Source organism: Mixophyes fleayi, chromosome 2 (genome assembly GCF_038048845.1).
Source record: "Mixophyes fleayi isolate aMixFle1 chromosome 2, aMixFle1.hap1, whole genome shotgun sequence".
Classification (NCBI taxonomy): domain Eukaryota; kingdom Metazoa; phylum Chordata; class Amphibia; order Anura; family Limnodynastidae; genus Mixophyes; species Mixophyes fleayi.
Window position 1 is genome coordinate 38,159,699 of NC_134403.1, and position 18,068 is coordinate 38,177,766.

Below are 18,068 nucleotides of genomic sequence, written 5' to 3' on the forward strand. Positions count from 1 at the left end.
GTGGAGAACAGAGGTCATTTAATCACTACTAACCATGGACGCCCTGCAACTAACCGTGCACATCCCTCGCAATATATCTGTTGTGAGCCTCACAGGCGTGCAGTATACCCGATGCACCGTATGATCTGTAGCTGGCACTAGCCTTTCTGCCAGCAGTTACTAGTCTTCCTGCCAGGAATCCACATCTACATTAGGGCATAAAGACATGCCATCTCTGTTTGCACTTCGAAAGCTCCACCAACATAGGATGGTGAATAAACCAGCAGAGCGGAGATAGTTGTTTAGTGAGTGAGGACTTTGTAATGAGAGTTCTCAGTCCCAATAGTTCACAAGTGATGGGGTGTTGTCCAAAACAACTTATAAAGCATGGTGCAGTTGGAGATATCTACACAGCCAATACTTCTGTTTGAGTTGGTCAAAACACAGCTTCCAGAAATAAGTTCCAGAATCTTAATACCAAACATTGTTCACTCCCGAGGATTAGGTAACGCCAGAGCGTATGACAGATGCAGATTATCCCCATAAGGGAGCAAAGGTAGACTGTGTTACAGGGACATTAGACTCTCAGCATATGTGATGCTTACATACATGTCCTGACATGGACAAAGTTATATCACATCTGGACCAAGATGAGCAAAGACCCAAACAATGTCAACTTTAAGCACACCTGCCTGGTTGTCAGGATGTGGGAGGACCCCCCCCCCCCCTGTCCGTATCTAGCTGTGCTATCAAGTAGTAATTAGAGAAATTACTCAAAGGCAAGCCCCCTCTCAATACTAAAGCAGGGAACTGTACCACCCAATAAAAAGAACACAATAAGTCTATCTGTCTTAAAATTTGTTTTGAGAGCCAGACAGGAAATTTACTATACATAAATCCCATCTTTCTTCAAAATGTTGCCAAAGATTATTTTAACACAACACTGTGACCTCCTCTTTAAAAAGATGTTCTGCCAAAGAAGGGGGGCACATAGAGGATACACAAAGGGGAAAGGGGTTCCATAAAAGGCCACATGAATCAGAAACACCAGGATTAGGAACAGATGGAACATTCAATCAATCCAATCCAACTCTTACAAATTATGACATTTTGTTATTTTAAAAGATTTTCTTTTGCTCCAACTAACGGCAATAATCCTTTAGAAATATTTTTACGTTCGAATACATTTATAAGAAAACTTACATTTAAAATTTTATTTTAATTAATTCGTTTTGAAAGTTATTTCCTTTAAAAAGCGAGAATATAATCTAAATGGGGCTGTCTTGAAATTTGGATTTAAAGGCCGCTCTAAATTACCTTTAATAATCTAAAGGAAGGTATATTGATATTTATTTTTAGGAACCAGTGAAGAAAGATATCTCCACATTAGAAGAGCGAAATCAGTCCAGAGGCTAAATTTATCAAGCTGCAGGTTTGAAAAAGTGGAGATGTTGCCTATAGCAACCAATCAGATTCTAGTTATCAATTATTTAGTACATTCTACAAAATGATAGTTAGAATCTGATTGGTTGCTATAGGCAACATCTCCACTTTTTCAAACCTGCAGCTTGATAAATTTACCCGCAGTAATTTAATTGAACAAGAACACAGAGCCCATAAACAACTTATGAATAATCAAAATATAATTTTGGTTAAAAGAGGTGGATTGGTTTTAATAAACAAAGTGGATTGCATTATGCAAACTAACGGATTTTGGGTGATGAGAAATCCTATCAACTGATTAATCAAAATCCTGTGTCAAATACATGTTGGATGAAGGTTTGGAAAAGGATTGAAACAAAGATGAATTTGAGTATATGTTGATCCACAGTCCACTTATTCCCATTTTTCCTAAAAGATACACAAATCATTAGATAAACCTCCTGTAAAAGCCCTAATTGCAGTCGCACATTCTCTGACATCACAAGTGTCTGAGTACGTGGAAATATTTCTAAAAAAATATGAAGATAACTGAAAACCCTTCTCAAAGACACTACTGCCATATTGAAGAGTTTATAGGAGCTCAATAGGAATGATGCATCTCAGACATACATACATCTTCGTATATCTCTATAACAGTAAAGGAATACAGAATTCACAAGATATCTACCATAACATCCCATTTACAAAAGATATTGAGTTTATTAAGAGACATATTGATGATATTTTTGTAATTTGGCATGGCCATTAACAGAAACGTATTTGTAGAGGGGGGTTTCCACACCACGCCACCAGTGGGCGTGACCAGCAGGCATGGGGGTATGGCTATAATATTAGACAGTGCTTGGCTGTTCTCCAACTCTTCCTATACTATACACGGGCAATGCTGCGTGCACTACTGTTAGGTGCACACAGCTCTTCCTTTTCAAGCAGAGCTGTGTGAAGCGGGGGCAGGGTCCAGCCACCTCAATTATACAGTGCCCCAGACTTGGAGAGGGTGTCCAGGCACTAGGGACCCCCCTTTGGTTTGCCTATGATAATGTTACCCAGAAGGATTCCAATCAGTAGGCATAACAGCAATATCTAAAGCTTTAGCTGTCAGCTTACATTATAGAGATTTTAATTTACTCTCATGGGCGGGGGTCCTCTCTACTCAATGTCTAAAGTCTGCATTTCTACCTCGTTTGCCCATATGATGTATCACACCCGAATTCTTTGTGTGGCCACATACTTGTGTTTTGTACCACACGTATGCTTTTATGCTTAATTTTATTTGTTATTAGACTAATGTGTATTTATGCATCGGTATGCTGCAGAATCTGTGGCACTTTATAAATATGACGATCATCCCTATAACGGTACACATGGGTTTGTATCTCAGTAAATTAAACTTCCGACAATTTTGCACACTGCTCATTCAGTTATGACAATTATTCTCAGAATATATATGAATTTAAAGCTTGATGAGTAGAGGGTGAAGACTATTTCTATTAAATAAACAAGAAATCTCAAATGTGCAAAACACATTTTGCTTGAATCATTATCTTACCCAATACACTTTTGGGAACGGAAGTAACGGTTTTTATGGGACAATTATTTTGTCCTGACATACTGTTGGGTCTATTCTTAGCATACAAAGAGCTGTGAGATTCGGTTACCCAATCGTTGTCTGTGACACACAATAACCAAATAAACTAGACAGGCTCTGACATATGCTGTTATCGTCACTCTATAAAAGAGGACTTTTTCTAGGCTATGATTCTAATCGCACTGCAGCAGCAACAACCATTAAAGTACAAGGCCTTTTTCCAAGAACACAATGTCAGTTTTCATCTTGTAGATTTCAAACCAGTACCAATGCCCCCATACTGCTAATACTACTAGTGCTAAATTTCATCCGTACAGCAATTTCATGCTAACCTGATTCAGTCTAAGGCTTCAAGCTACAAACTAATCTTGCTGTAATCTGATAGAAAAAAAAAGTAGTGTCATCTCTAGACTTTGCTGGCCTGTTAAGAACCTTTCTTTTCTTAGAGGGAAAAAAAAAAGCTGTAAAACATGTTTGCTGAATGGTTTCTTGCTATCACACTTTGCAGCAATCAAGAATCCGGTTTTATGGTCATCAAAAAGCAGCAGCATCGACTTTTGGGGAAATTATTTGTTAAAATCTAATTTTGCTTTGTAGGAATGGCTTAATGAGATCCACATTTGCAAGATTTGAAAACTGCTGTTCAACAATGGTCTCATCCAACCTGACGTAACTTGAGCAACACTGAAAAAACAATGGCCAACAACTGTAGTGTTTATACGTGCAGAGCTAGTAGAGACTCACCCAGAGATTCACACCAGTAATTGCAACTGGGGGCTTCTACCAAGTATTAACACAAGGGGTGAATACTTATGGGATCAATTATTGTCATGTTTTCTATTTTTAATAAATTAGAAAAAACTATTTTTTTATTTTATATACCACTTGACACCATGGCACGGTGTCCCTGGCAGCCTGGCACAGTGTCCCTGGCAGCCTGGCACAGTGTCCCTGGCAGCCTGGCACAGTGTCCCTGGCAGCCTGGCACAGTGTCCCTGGCAGCCTGGCACAGTGTCCCTGGCAGCCTGGCACAGTGTCCCTGGCAGCCTGGCACAGTGTCCCTGGCAGCCTGGCACAGTGTCCCTGGCACATCCCTCCTTTAAAGCAGAAAAGGGCCCTCCTGGGAGGATGCCTGCTTTCCAGGATCTGACTCTAACCCCCCCAGAGAGTCTTTGGGAAAGTACACAACTTTTAACACCAATTATTGTTTTAAGATATGTAAGCAATCCATTTACAAGTCCTAGGAAAGGGCAACAACCTTTGCCAGTAAAAAAAACCTCCTAAAACACAAGCCACAAATGGACACGATTTCCAACTTTTCATTATACTGGACTGCTGCTTGCAGACTATATTGTTTTTCATAAGCTAAACAAAGATATTCATGTTCTGAGTACAAACAAAGCAAACTTGGCTTGTTTAGACAATGTGTTCAGACAATACCCAAGTGTGCGGATATTTGTACTTGAGAAAAACACGTTACATTAAGCTGTCATTCCGCTGACTCATCCATTCCTCTCCATTGTCTCATGTCGGCTGGAAGCCGCAGTCTGTTCTAACCTTTAGTCCTACTGCACTCTAAATAGCCAAACAATAAACACAAGACCTATACGGAAAACAAAGCTTTGATTGCAATGGTGTTAAAGGACAACTAAGCATAAATCATAAAATATAAGTTGCCTTATATAAAACAGTTACTAATGAGTCACACATATACTGTAGGTAAAAGTTTTCTGAGCTTATACAACAGGAAAGATTCAAGCTTACAGTCTAAATTTTCTACCACACAAACACTCTAGGGCACATTTTGTCAGCAGCCAATTAACTTTATGGTATATTTTTGGACTGTGGGAGGAAACCCACGCAAACTCCACACAGATGGGGCCTTAGTTTGAATTGAACCCATGCCCTAGAGCTGTCAGGCACAATGCTAACCACTGTGCCAAGTAATCATTTTTAGCCACAGCCAAAACCTTTGAGACCAACTTTAGCTTATTACATATAAACATACAGTGGTCAGGTGGCCCTCTAATAAAATGATGGCAGTGTATAAGCGTCTATCTCACTCCCTTTTCAACTGTATGTTACTGAAATTACGCCATCGACATTACACTGAAACTGCACTCACAAAACTGCTCTACCAGTCCTGTTACCGTCGCCTTCAAAATATTGCTAGAATATCCGGTTTTCTTACCGAAGAACCAACTGAAACTCCATTCTCTAAACACCTCTCACCTCGGCTACTGCAGTTTCCTCCTGTCTGGCATTCCTCTGGCCAATCGGTCCCTGCCTATATTTGCCCAAATGTGACCAAGCATTCTCTCTCACCACACCAAATCTGCCCACTCTACAAATCCCTATACTGACTCCCAAAATCCTCCAGAATCCAAGTCATCTGACTTACCCTACAAAGCTGTCAACATCTCCTTTGTATCTCTTGTTTTTGCCTCTGAATTGCATCTCTGCCTCTCTCTGATGTACACCTCTCACTACCACCTACAAGACTTCTCTGCTTTAAACCACATGTGAAATTCCCAACCACATCTGATCAGACTCTTCACATTCAAAGCTTTAAACACTCTCTGAAAACCCAACTCTATAATAGAGCTTATCCTACTACCAACTATACTAGTCACACTGGTACACCCAGGCTACTGTCCACATTCACTCCTCTCTGCTCTTTTCCCGTAGATTGTAAGTTCTCTCACAAGCATGACTCCCACTCTACCCTTTGTTTTTACATCTGCATTTATTTTATCTACCCTATATGTCCCTGTTTTATTTATGACCTGTTTTCCCAACTACTGTGGGAAATAACAATAATAATAATAATAATAATAATAATAATAATAATAAAGGGTGTTTCAAAAATATGGAACCGATTTGAAATTGCTTTGATGACTTCATTTTTCATCAAGATGGAGCACCTGCTGGTTCGACGCATTCTAAATGACGCCCAGCCTCAAAATAGGTCGCTCGGGACCCCAAGACTTGGCGCTACACTCTTGTTCCCAAGATCTTTTTCTAGTGGGATACATCAAAATCAGTGTTTTTGTGCCACCATTTGCAACTTACCTGAATGACCTGAAAAACAAAATCACGGCAGCTGTGAACTCAGTGGAAGAAGACACTCTGAGATGCGATTTGGGGCGAATTCAACTACTGTCTCGAAGCTGTCCGTACAGCAGGTGGAGGGCACATAAAGCATTTATAAAATTCTTGGTAAAATTTGAAAAACTCATTAAAACCCTTTGTAACTTTTTGTGTAACTGTAACATGTTGCCATCATGAAATATATTGCTTTGAAATTGGGTCCATCTTTTTGAAACACCCTGTACAATTTAATAACGCAATATATAATAATAATACAATAAATAATAAAATGGAATAATAATAATAATTATAACAACAACAACAATGGTTCTTCAAACACCAGACACTTAGACCAGGCCTACTTCCAAGGCAAATTTAGTCAACTTCTTATGGGTATAAACCTTCAAGACAAATATGGGAAAGGAAGCAACATGCCAGTTTAAATATCAAATGGGTATTCATGGGTATACACGGGGGTATCCATGGGGGGTACCCGTGGATTGTTCAATAAGGCCCTATTCTAGCTCACTGGTGATAAACCAAATCCTACAACTATTTTTCTGCAGATATCATATATTATTGTATGTGACGTTGCCAGTTCTGTACATGTTTTTTTTTATGTCATAATGAATTTCTGAGGAAGTTGCTGTGGAAAGAAACATAGACAAACTTCTGTTTGCAGAAAACTTGTAGCCGCTCCCCCTGAGGAGCCATTCAGGATCTTGGGGGCTCTGTATAAACAAAAATGTGCTGTGGTTGCTACGGTAGTTTCTCAATGTATAGGACTTAATGCCCCCTTTAAACGTGGGATGGAGAATACAGTCCAAGGCTGGAAACATCACGTTGTCAGGTGAACGACATGAACAGTGACAAGGAATAGCATGTTTAACTGGGAACTAATACAAATGCACCAAATGTGCTTAATCACACACTAGAGCACTGCTAGCACCCAGAGGTGATTGTCTTGGTGTTTGTCTTTAATAGGATGTTTCGTGATAATCTAATAAAAAACGTCCTCTCTGTCCTATGCCTAATTATGTAGGTTGGAGGACACACAAGGAAAACGTACCGGAAAGTAACAGTAAAAACTTCACATCAATTTAGCGTCACCCCCTATATTAAACTTAAGTCTTTCATGAAAATACTGCTCAATTTATGCCTTAAATGACACAGAGGACATCGAAGCTGTCTTTATTATATGTCACTTTATTTCTGTGATACTTTTAGTACATTGGCTGAAGTGAGCCTAGAAATGTGCTTTGCCGCAGAAGTACAAGTGGAATGGGCAAAGTGTGCCTCAATATAAGTACAGGTGCGAGACTCGATCTCCGGGATCGCAGAGGTGGATGGGACTTCAAGTCTCTTTGCGGGGAGGAAAAAGTCTGTGGGCACTGCCGCAAAATAAGGAAAATACGCCCTCTCCACCCCTTTGTCTAATTTAAATAATCCCGTCTTGCAAAATTAAATCTCGATTTTGACCTTCAGTCCGCGTTTAATCCACACTTGGTGAGCAAGGTGCTTTATCCGCCTAACTCCTCCCAGTGGACTGCACACCAGAAGACACCGCCATCCTAGACCACAAATCTACGCGGTACCCGTAAAACTAGATGCACTTGCGCAGACGTAGGAGCGCAACTTCACAAAAATGTGTTTACACTTTTAAGGTTCGTACTTTACCCTTTACCGAGAAGAAAATAGTAGCGCGTATGCCCTAACTCATTTCGGCGCAGAAGGAATTGACTGAAATATAACTTGTTGGAGAGATTTAATCCTATCAGCGGGCCATGGAACAGGCTTTTTATGATTTGTAAAGTAGACCAATACTGGAGAAAAATAGAATGTCACAACTTACCTTGACGCCAATAGCGATGATAAGATGCTTTGGAAGCTCTGCGTTACCAAAGCAGTATGGACATTTATCCATCCTGGCAGCGAGCTTCCGATGCTCAGATATCGCTTGTTGTCTCTCCCTCTCCTCTTCCGCATTTGCATGCTCTTTCTTTGCGGCTTTTGAGACAAACATGTCATCGAGGGTGTAGTAATCTTGGTCTGTTTTCTCGGTGAGCTATAAGAGAAAAAAAAAAAAAAAAAGACACCACAATTTTACAAGCACAAATCTTGCAAATATTAAACTATACCATACTTGCCAACTCTCCCGGAATGTCCGAGAGACTCCCGCATTTCGGGTGAGTCACGGACTCCCGGGAGAGTATAGCAATCTATAGCTGTGAAATGAAGCTTTTGCGTCATTATGTCACTGGGGGGGGCGGGTCCAAAATTATGTGATTTTTGGAGCCCCGTCCCCCGCGCGCCCACCTCCCCCATGAGGCTCCCGGACACGAACTACAAAAAGTTGGTAAGTATGAACTATATAAAGACAAAATTAAACAAAAACTGAAAATAAAAAGGAACTCTGCGCCAGCATAGCAAGCCAAATAAAATGCTTTATTTGTGAGTCTATGAGACCAAATGTAAAAACAAAAATAGATTTATCACAACAAAATAATATATTTGAGTATATTTAATATCACAAATGAGAAGAAATATAACTCCAGATATTAAAAGTCTATAAAACTTTAGAGCAAATGTTGTAATTTGCTGACATTTTTCAATTTCATGAATTTCCTTCAGAATGTACATGGCTCTGTTCAAAGATTGAGAGCCAAGAGGGATGCTGTCCAGAAGGCTCACTGACATTTGTGTGCTTCAGAACACATCACTCACCTGCCACCGTCTGCCCTATACATGACATATGCCAGAGATTTTCACCTACTGCCAACTAAACTTTTTTCCCCCTGTGAAAATCACAAATCTAGATACAAAGCAATGAAGTTGTTATGGAAACAGTATTTATCGCTTTGCTAGAAAACTTGACAGGGTCACATTATCTCTTCCAATAATAACATTACTCTCAGCCATTACTGGCGTCTAATTCTCCTCGACCTCTGCCATAGTAGTGGTCAGTGTCACATGCTGCATTCCCAAAGACACAATCTTATAATGGATTTCACCCAACCTATCAAATCGCTCCTTCAGTGTTTGTATCTCTGGATCCACCTCTTCTCTGCTTCCTTTATAAGTTGGAATACCACAAGCACAAGGCTTGGTCCTAAGGCCTCTGCACATCTCTATCCATAAAACTTATCTTGGAAAACAAATAAAAGTTGCTTTAGGAGCAGCACCATCTCTATGCAGATGACACCCAAATGCATCTGTGGTGGCTTAGTGGTTAGCAACTCTACCTCACAGCACTGGGGTCATGAGTTCAATTCCTGACCATGGCCTTATTTTGTGCGGAGTTTGTATGTTCTCCCCGTGTTTGCGTGGGTTTACTCTGGGTATTCCAGTTTCCTCACACACTTCAAAAACATACTAGTAGGTTATTATCCTATCAAATTGACCCTCGTCTGTCTTTTATGGAATTTAGACTGTAAGGTCCATTAGGACAGGGACTGATTTGAGCGAGATCTCTCTACAGCGCTGCGGAATTAGTGGCGCTATATAAATAAATGATGATGATCTTGTCTTCTCCAGATCTTTCACCATCTCTAACAGACAGGCTTTTCTGAATGTGTTTGACATTTTAATTGGATGCCCTCTCACCATCTCAAACCCAATCTTTCAAAAACAGATATAGTAATCATTCCACCACCCAACAAAAACTACTTACCCGACACCTTAATTTCTGTTGATAACACATCAATGAACCCCTGAAGCTTGCTGCCAAAATGTCATCCTTGAATTGTCCCTTGTTCACCATATACAATTACACGCATCTAAGAAACCCCTCCAGAATACACACATCTCACATAAGACACTACAAAAACTGTAATTCATGTGCTCATTATCTATTGCACGGAGTATCTGAAATCTGCTTCCTACTGGTCTTTAGCTAACCAGATTTCACTCCATTCTGAACAGAGGCGCTAGACATTTTCCTATCAGGACACTCATCTACTGCTGCCCTGCTTAGCAAGTCCCTACATTGGTTGCCTGTACTTTCTACAATCCAATATGAAATATTTCCATTATAAAAGCCATTAACAAAACTGCAGCAACATACATATTCTCACGTCTCAAAATATCTACACAATTGATCCCTGTTCTCTACCCGAGATCTATGCACTTTAATCCGCACTCATTACTTTCTCCCGTCCCCGCATACAGGATATTTTTCAGGCTGCACTCACTGTAGAATGTGCTTCCTCCCACCCTTGTACAACAAGCGTCCCAACCTTCAAGCTCTCTCTGAAAAATTGCCCCTTCAGGAAAGCTTACTCAATTCCTGAGACACCTTTTTAAACTTTCTATGCTGTTCTCTATGGTCACCATCCTCTACACAGCTCACAACTGCAAAGCACTGGAGATTATCCTGGTGCTATATAAATCTATGTTAATAACAACATATCTCACGAACATATCCAGTTTCAGTCCCCTTATGCATTTATAAAATGTTTACCAAATTCCTTTCCACTCCTAATCTAGCATATAGCAGAATCTTGTATTTTGCTTATGCTATAATGTAAATAAAATAATCAAATATATAATTGATATATTCCTCACCCACAATTTTCTCTCCCTATCATAACTTACCCACCCTCTGCCCTCTCTACACACACTGTGTAAGGCTTCAATTATAAGCCCTGGCTGAGATAACAACATTACTTAGTACAGCGTCTCAACTCCAGTCCTCACATCTCCCCAACAGCCCATGTTTTGAGGATTTCTGCCTGAGATGATTAAAGAAATCCTGAAAACATGAGCTGTTTGGGAGGTTTGAGGACTGGAGTTAAGAAACAATGACAGTGTGATAGGGAACCAGAAGGGGGCAGTAGAGAGCTCAAACATGTAGCATGTGGCTGTCATTATATAGTCACAGTGTTCCAATGCAGATGTTCTGCTGTATGACCATCATGACGCCCAACGCCACTCTCTGGCTTAGCTACTAGAAGAGGGGGGAAAAAAGGGGGTGGATATTTCAACCTGGTCAGTTAAGCATTCAATTGGGAAACCAACATGACGTAAAAATTGTCAGCATAATACATGACATACCGACTGTACTTAGTGTTGTAAATCGGTCATAAGTGCCCTGGGCATATGGTTACCGATCTACAACTATAACCAGCATTGACTGAATTTGAGAATAATAATAGACTAGAATACAATGTCTTCTAAACTGAAAAAATAGCTGGCTAGCTGAGAGGAGAAACTGCATTTTTGGGTGATGTTTTTCACTATAGTATTTCCATTTATATTTGTCAAATATATAATTAGATTTTTACTTTACTTTAAATAGTCCTAAAAAGGTGCTATCAATTTTAGGCAAACTAATTGCTGCAAGCAGAATTCCACTAGGTGTTGTCCCCTAAACTCCCAAAGTCACCCTTTCAATGTTAATTTGCAATAATCCTTTTACAGTACAACAGCATAGGGTGTGGAATAGATAGAGGGTAGATCTGAAATGATTGGGGACATGGGGCTGACATGGAGTTCAGTGTTCGGGCAGCCAAGGTCAGGTGACTGGTTCCTGTAGTTTGTACACTGCCTGCACAGTGCGGAACATAGGTTCTCCATTCCCACTATTACGTAGTTCTGTAGCATAATTTTAGAATGTGACCTTCCCTCATTTCCTAAGGTTCTGCAGATATAGATAGCAGGTATAAGAGGTATCAAGCAAAGAGAATCAGGTCTGTAAACGATTGACACATACCCCTGTCCCTGTTCATTGGTGGAGGTTACAGTGCCTTTAGTGATCTTATTTACTAAGATATGCAGAGTTCGATATTATTTCAAAAGAAAAATTTTGTAGGCAAAAATAAGAAAAAAAAACAAAATCATCATCCAGTAACCTACTATGTGCCAATAACTCTGGTTAATTTCTAGCTTTACCTTATACTAGACATGAAGACCATATATGAAGTCTACCCTCTTGGCCTCTTTCATAAGACATCTTTATTATATCAGCTTATTACACTCCAGTGATCTACCACACATTATGTGGTAGAAACTTTACACTCTGCCTTTATTCAGAATCATGTGTTTGTTACCTTTTTAATAATAAAATATGAAAACTGAAAGATCTCAGTTGCTAATAAACTGTATATTTTGATCAAGTCCACAAGTATTGAGCCCTTAAGCCCTAAAGTCAATGGACTGAACTTTCAGGCATGACAGTAAAATCCCAACAGCTGAAAATAAAACAAACCCATGAGCCACGTCTTTGTATACAGAGGACATGTTTGACAGTCGTGGCATTTCCAGGTAAGTGGTCACCTGAATAGGACAAGTACAAGGGTCCCCCTGGAGATGGAGCCATCTGACCATGACTTACAGGGCATCCTAGGCTCTTTGTCGAACCTTTTGGGACAGACTTGATGGTTCATGTATTGTATAAAATGCTCTTATTCAAAACAACTTATTTTAGCACATAACACAGCAAAAGTAGAAAAATCATATTTCACCTATAGTGTTTCTAAACATATAGACAACATAAGCAAGGGCTATAACAAATTAAAAGCACACTAACCCTGACTTGCAAATTGTTCCTTTCAAAGGCGGAACTAGCGAGCTGTGCAGGGAAGCGGAGGGGAGGGAATCAGAGCCCACAGCTCGCTAGTTCCCAGTGCAGCGGGCCCCATTATCTACATGGGCCCCGATGCACCCCACTTGCTGCACCAACGGTAGTTCTGCCACTGGTTCCTTTATTAGTTACCTAATTTACAAATGATTTATGGCTGCCTGCTATACACACAGTAGAAACGTCACTTTGTGACATTACTCACCTAGATTTATTTGAAAGCAAAACATTCATATGGGGAAGCACATGAACTTGTGGACAAAGACGGTGGAATCTGTGGGGTGCATCATTTTATATCTTCTAATTGGTATAAAACTATATAACTGTGCTCTGCAAATTTAGTGTTTGCTCAGATGTTTTTGTCGCTCAGCTAACAAAGAAGATGGGCTATGAGTGGCTGCTGTGATGTCACTGTAATGTCAATCTGACTATTCAGAAACCCGGCAGCCAAATTAAGGCTTAAGCTACGGTCTATTATCCTATACACCTATCGCTGCTGTTGAAGAAGTTTCTGCAAAACTTTTTATCAGAAACAAAAAAAGAAAATGCACACAATAAACAGTGTTAATATGTGTAACACTATTTGAGTCATAGAAAAACGAACAAACAAGAATCTCCAATAATCAATCTAGAAGATAAATATGTATTAAAGTACTGGCTTGATAATAAAATTACATTTATTAATGAAACCTAAGAAATGGGAATTAAAAAAAAAAAAAAAAAAAAAAGTCATTCCTGGCTGTTATGTTTTTCACAATATTCATTCATATCCTGGTACGGATCTATCTGGCTAAATATATTGTATCATCTAAAATTCATACAATTATAATTTACTCCATCAATAATATTAGTTCTTAAATTAAGAAGCTATAATCAACCCAAGAGTATGATTAAGATGAGGATCCGGGTGACTAGCACTGGCTGTACAATGTAATTGCCAAAGCCCTGATCCAACTCAAAATCCAATTAACCAGCAGCAGAAACATAACACAGTGATCAGTGATATAAATAGGATCACTATGTTGCCGATGTAATACCAGTGTCCCAAATAAATCATCTCAGCCAGATTAAAAGAAAAAAACAGGACAAATAAAGTGAAGTATGTGTTAAGAATTTGCTTTAGAAACATATTTGCTAAATATCATTTTTTCTTTAGAAGTTTCCTACCTTTTCATTATACTGGTGGTACTATGCACAGGAGATTGAAAATATGACATTTAGCTGCACTGCAGTATATAAACAGAGCACTATAAGGTGTAGTTCTAAATATACTGCTACCCATAGAAGCCCGAACTGTGGGTACTGTAGGTATTAGAGCATCCCCAATATTTCCTGGGAGGGGGTGGGGGTGGACATGAGCACCTCAAATAATTTAAAAAAGTTGACTCTGCGGCTACCGGAGAGTGTGTTCTGGTGTCCCCCCCCCTCTCCTTCTTCATTAAGTGAGGGGTGGATTTCATTTTTAGAACACACATAATCACTAAACTTTTCAAGAATGACAGGTTCAAATTTTTGTTGCAGGATGCATTTTTTTTCTTCTTTAAGTAACTGTAGTGCAGAAGGAGGTTCCCGCATGCAAATGTCTAAGTTATTGGCTTGTATATGCTCTCCTACAGCTACTGCTATAAACATACACTACATGGGCAAAAGTATGTGGACACCCCCTCTAAGTAGTGTTTTTGGCCATTTCAGTCACACCCATTGCTAACCAGTGCATTATATCAAGCATACAGCCATGCAATCTCCATAGTCAGACATTAGCGTATAATAGTCCTACTGAAGAACTCCGTGACTTTCAAAGTGGGCCTGTCATAGGATGACACTGTTCTAAGGCAGTTCGTCAAATTTGTGCCATGCTACAGATGTCCCGGTCAACTGTTAGTGCTGTTATTGTGAAGTGGAAATGTCTAGTAGCAGCAACAGCTGAGCCGTGAAGCAGAAGGCCCCACAAGCTCACAGACTGGGATTGCTGAGTCCTGAGGTACATAGCATGCCAAAATAGCCGGTCATCGGTTGCACTATTGAGCTCCAAACTGCCTCTGGTAGCAACGAAAGCACAAGAACTGTTAGTCAGGATGTTCATGAATTGGGTTTCCATGGTCAAGATGGTGCCCGCGAGAGTCAGATTACCCTGTGCAATGCCATCAACTGATCTCAAGAGTCCAATGGAGTATAAAGCACACCAACATTGGACTTGCGTTATCTGGAGGGACGGGTCACGCTTCACTATCTGGCAGTCAGACAGACAGATTTGAGTCTGGCGGATGCCAGAACGCTTCTCACCTGAGTGCATACTTCCAACTATAAAGTTTGGTGGAGGAGGAATTATGACCTGGACACCTTAGTTCCAGATAAGGAACTAGGGGGTCTTAATTCTACAATAAATCTTAATGCTACAACATATAATGACATTTTTGAGAATCATGTGCTTCCAACTTTGCAACAGTTTACAGAGTCCGTGACATCATTGAAACTCCAACCTCTAAATTTACGTGGAGCCAGTAACATCGCTGAGGAACGTGGAGCCAGTCTAGCGGATCTATATGAAGCCAGCGGCATTGCTTTGGCACTAAAATGTTTGCGGCTCCTAATCACTTAGAAATGTAATTTTGTGTTGGACAAGCAATCAATGTAATGATTTCTACTCTTGTATTAAATACAAATATGCAAGAAAATTATGTTATAAAACTATATACACCCATAGGACTAAACAATCAATAAAATAAAATGGAAAAAAACACTGCTTAGATGATGTTTCCTCTTTAAACAACTTTAAAACAGGAAATACAATAAAAGCGCAGATAAGTGGGATAAATGTTACACAAGGAAACATGATAATAGATTGCTCATAGAAGCCTTAGAGACGTTTAAAATATATTGAAATTGTAAACCTACGTCTTAACATCAGTTTAGATAATACTGATTATGACTGAACCGTGGTTAGATTGCTTTCATATTGCTCTGCACATTAATATGGCTGGAAACTTTATACATATCTCAAGGCCTGTTGGGAGGGATGATTTAATCATTAGGTGCGCACAATAGTTTGCTCTCTACCTACAGAAGATTATAAATAATCACAATAACTTCTGTAATTCTATTTTAATTGCCAGCTTTATTTATAACTCAGTTAAGCCTATTGTGTGCATTCCACATTAAAATTAAGTCTAAGCATATATAGAGGCTTTAGTTTACATACTAAAGTTAAGCATATTAATCTTGCCCCAGGTGGACACAAAATACATCAAATCTGTCTCATTGATGCACAAAGTCTTTACGAAGTACTGCTACTATATGTGTAAATCCCTACAACTGGTGAGCTTGGATGTCATTGCTTACAACATGTGATGTATGATGTCATAACTTCAGGATTCATTAAGGAAACTTGTGTAATAAATGAAATAACAAACCCATTTAAATTATTACGGATATTAGACGTTCCCTCTGATATCCATGACCTATATAAAAGCACCCAGCCTGCATATCTTTATATGGTCATTTCATATTAACGCTTTTTCATACGTACATACCACACACTTAGACAGGTCTGGACAATATGCCCGTTTTATCGGTGTGTGTTGAGCTTAAATATACTTGAGAGAACCCATCTGAGATGAAAACAACCTGGACTTACACTCATTTGCATACAGTGCCAGCGACAAAGGAGATCTAAGCGGCAGATAAAAGGGTAATTAAATAAAGTAATAAGTTCTAGGGAAAAGAACCAGTAGCACAAATCTGTAAATTGTATTTGTACTATGGAATAAAAAATAAATGGTGACAAGACCGGTAAAAAAGGAAATATGGTGCCTGTAATAAGGAACAAAGCAGGTTAGTAAGTGGGGAGTGTAACAGACAACCACAGTAGGAACACTTGCTCTTATGGTAAGAGACTTTTACAAATGACCTTCTGTTAAGAGACTGCTGTCACGTGAATGAGTGGGTGGTAGAATCTGATGATGCTATTAAAAATCCTGCACTAAAAGCAATATCTGGGAAAGAAAGACAACCTAAAGCAATACATTAGTGCTCAAGCGGACTGAGTCTATATAACTTAACTGAAACAAAACATTTATTTTTTCTACAAATCCACATACGGAAAAAGAAGAATCCCATCAGAACAATGCAGAGGCTTTCTATTCAGTGATTTCCACCTGTCTCTAGGCTTTTGCAGCAGTAGTTTCCACTATATGCTGTACCACACAGCTGCAGATACAGTTATTCTTTCATCACTAGTCAGTAACCAGGGGCCTCTAAAAATACTATCTTAAATCTATAAGTACTAGAAGGATAGTTTGTATAAAGTGATCTCATTAATAAACAGAACATGCTCCTTGTCGTGGCTTAATTTCATATAAATGTGTATTTTTTGTTCAGTAATATGACAAGAGCCTACACCACTACTGTGTGCTGTTAGGGGACCCTGCGCCTTCCACTATCTAACTTAGCCTGTGCCTCCCATTTCCCTTCTGATATTACTGCATACTTGCCAACAACATTTTGAAGTTGGTGTCTGGGAGTTCCTGGAGAGAGTATGGGTGGAGGGGATGGGGCTTAACAAATCGTGCCATTTTGGTCCCGCCCCTGTGACTTAATGATGCAAATGCGTCATTTTACAGCAGCGAGAGGGGGGGGGGGCAAAATGACACGATTGACTGAGAATCGCATCATTCTGGTTCTAATTCTACCCACTTCACTAGGAAGTGGGCAGATGCGGGAGGATTACCTACTACGGGAGCCTCCCGGGCATTCCAGGAGAGTTGACAAGTATGCATTACTTACTCTGTGTTTTTGGAGGGCCGCTGTTTTTACTATGGCTTCCCTCTTGCCTCCATTCCCCTCCTCATAACACATGCAGCCCTGTTCTTACTTCTATAAATCGTATGAGCAGATCAGTCACTGCTTCCTACAAGACCAGCACACTCATGCCATGATATACTCTGTGCTGCTGTGAGCACTTTGATGACCCAAGTAGCTACATGTTGTTCTCTCCCTACAAAACCGGGGACACATGAATGAGGAGGAGGAGAGGGAGGCATTTACAATGTATCTGTCAGAAGGCAGTGTGAGTACCGGGATCCTGGAGGAGGAGATACGCATGTGCGTAAAACACCTGTGTGCCACTAACTTAATGTTGTGACGCAACTGGCCACACGATAAATTTTTGGGGAGTAATGCATTAATGTGAAATAATTGTAGTAAATACAAGGTCAATCGTAAAAAAGTATGTTCAGAAAAAAGTACATTCAAAAAAAAAAAAAGAGGTCTGATTTTGTATCAATGCAGTAATCTTAATTTATAAAAAGTCCGTCTTTCTGTTTTCCAGATGAAAGTAGGAGAAGATGAAGTTGTGATGAGCAGTGGCAGTAAATGACCACTAGGGGTATATCTACT

At 39.7% G+C, this 18,068-nt stretch overlaps 1 protein-coding gene across 1 annotated transcript in view; it reads right to left on the minus strand.

Moving 5' to 3' along the window:
* The window catches only part of CWF19L2 (CWF19 like cell cycle control factor 2), a 112,418-nt gene that overhangs the window by 21,186 nt on the left and 73,164 nt on the right, over nucleotides 1-18,068 (minus strand). Inside the window, exon 13 of the mRNA XM_075198821.1 lies at nucleotides 7,950-8,162. Within this exon, the coding sequence (XP_075054922.1) occupies nucleotides 7,950-8,162 (213 nt within the window). The remainder of the gene's footprint in view (nucleotides 1-7,949; nucleotides 8,163-18,068) is intronic.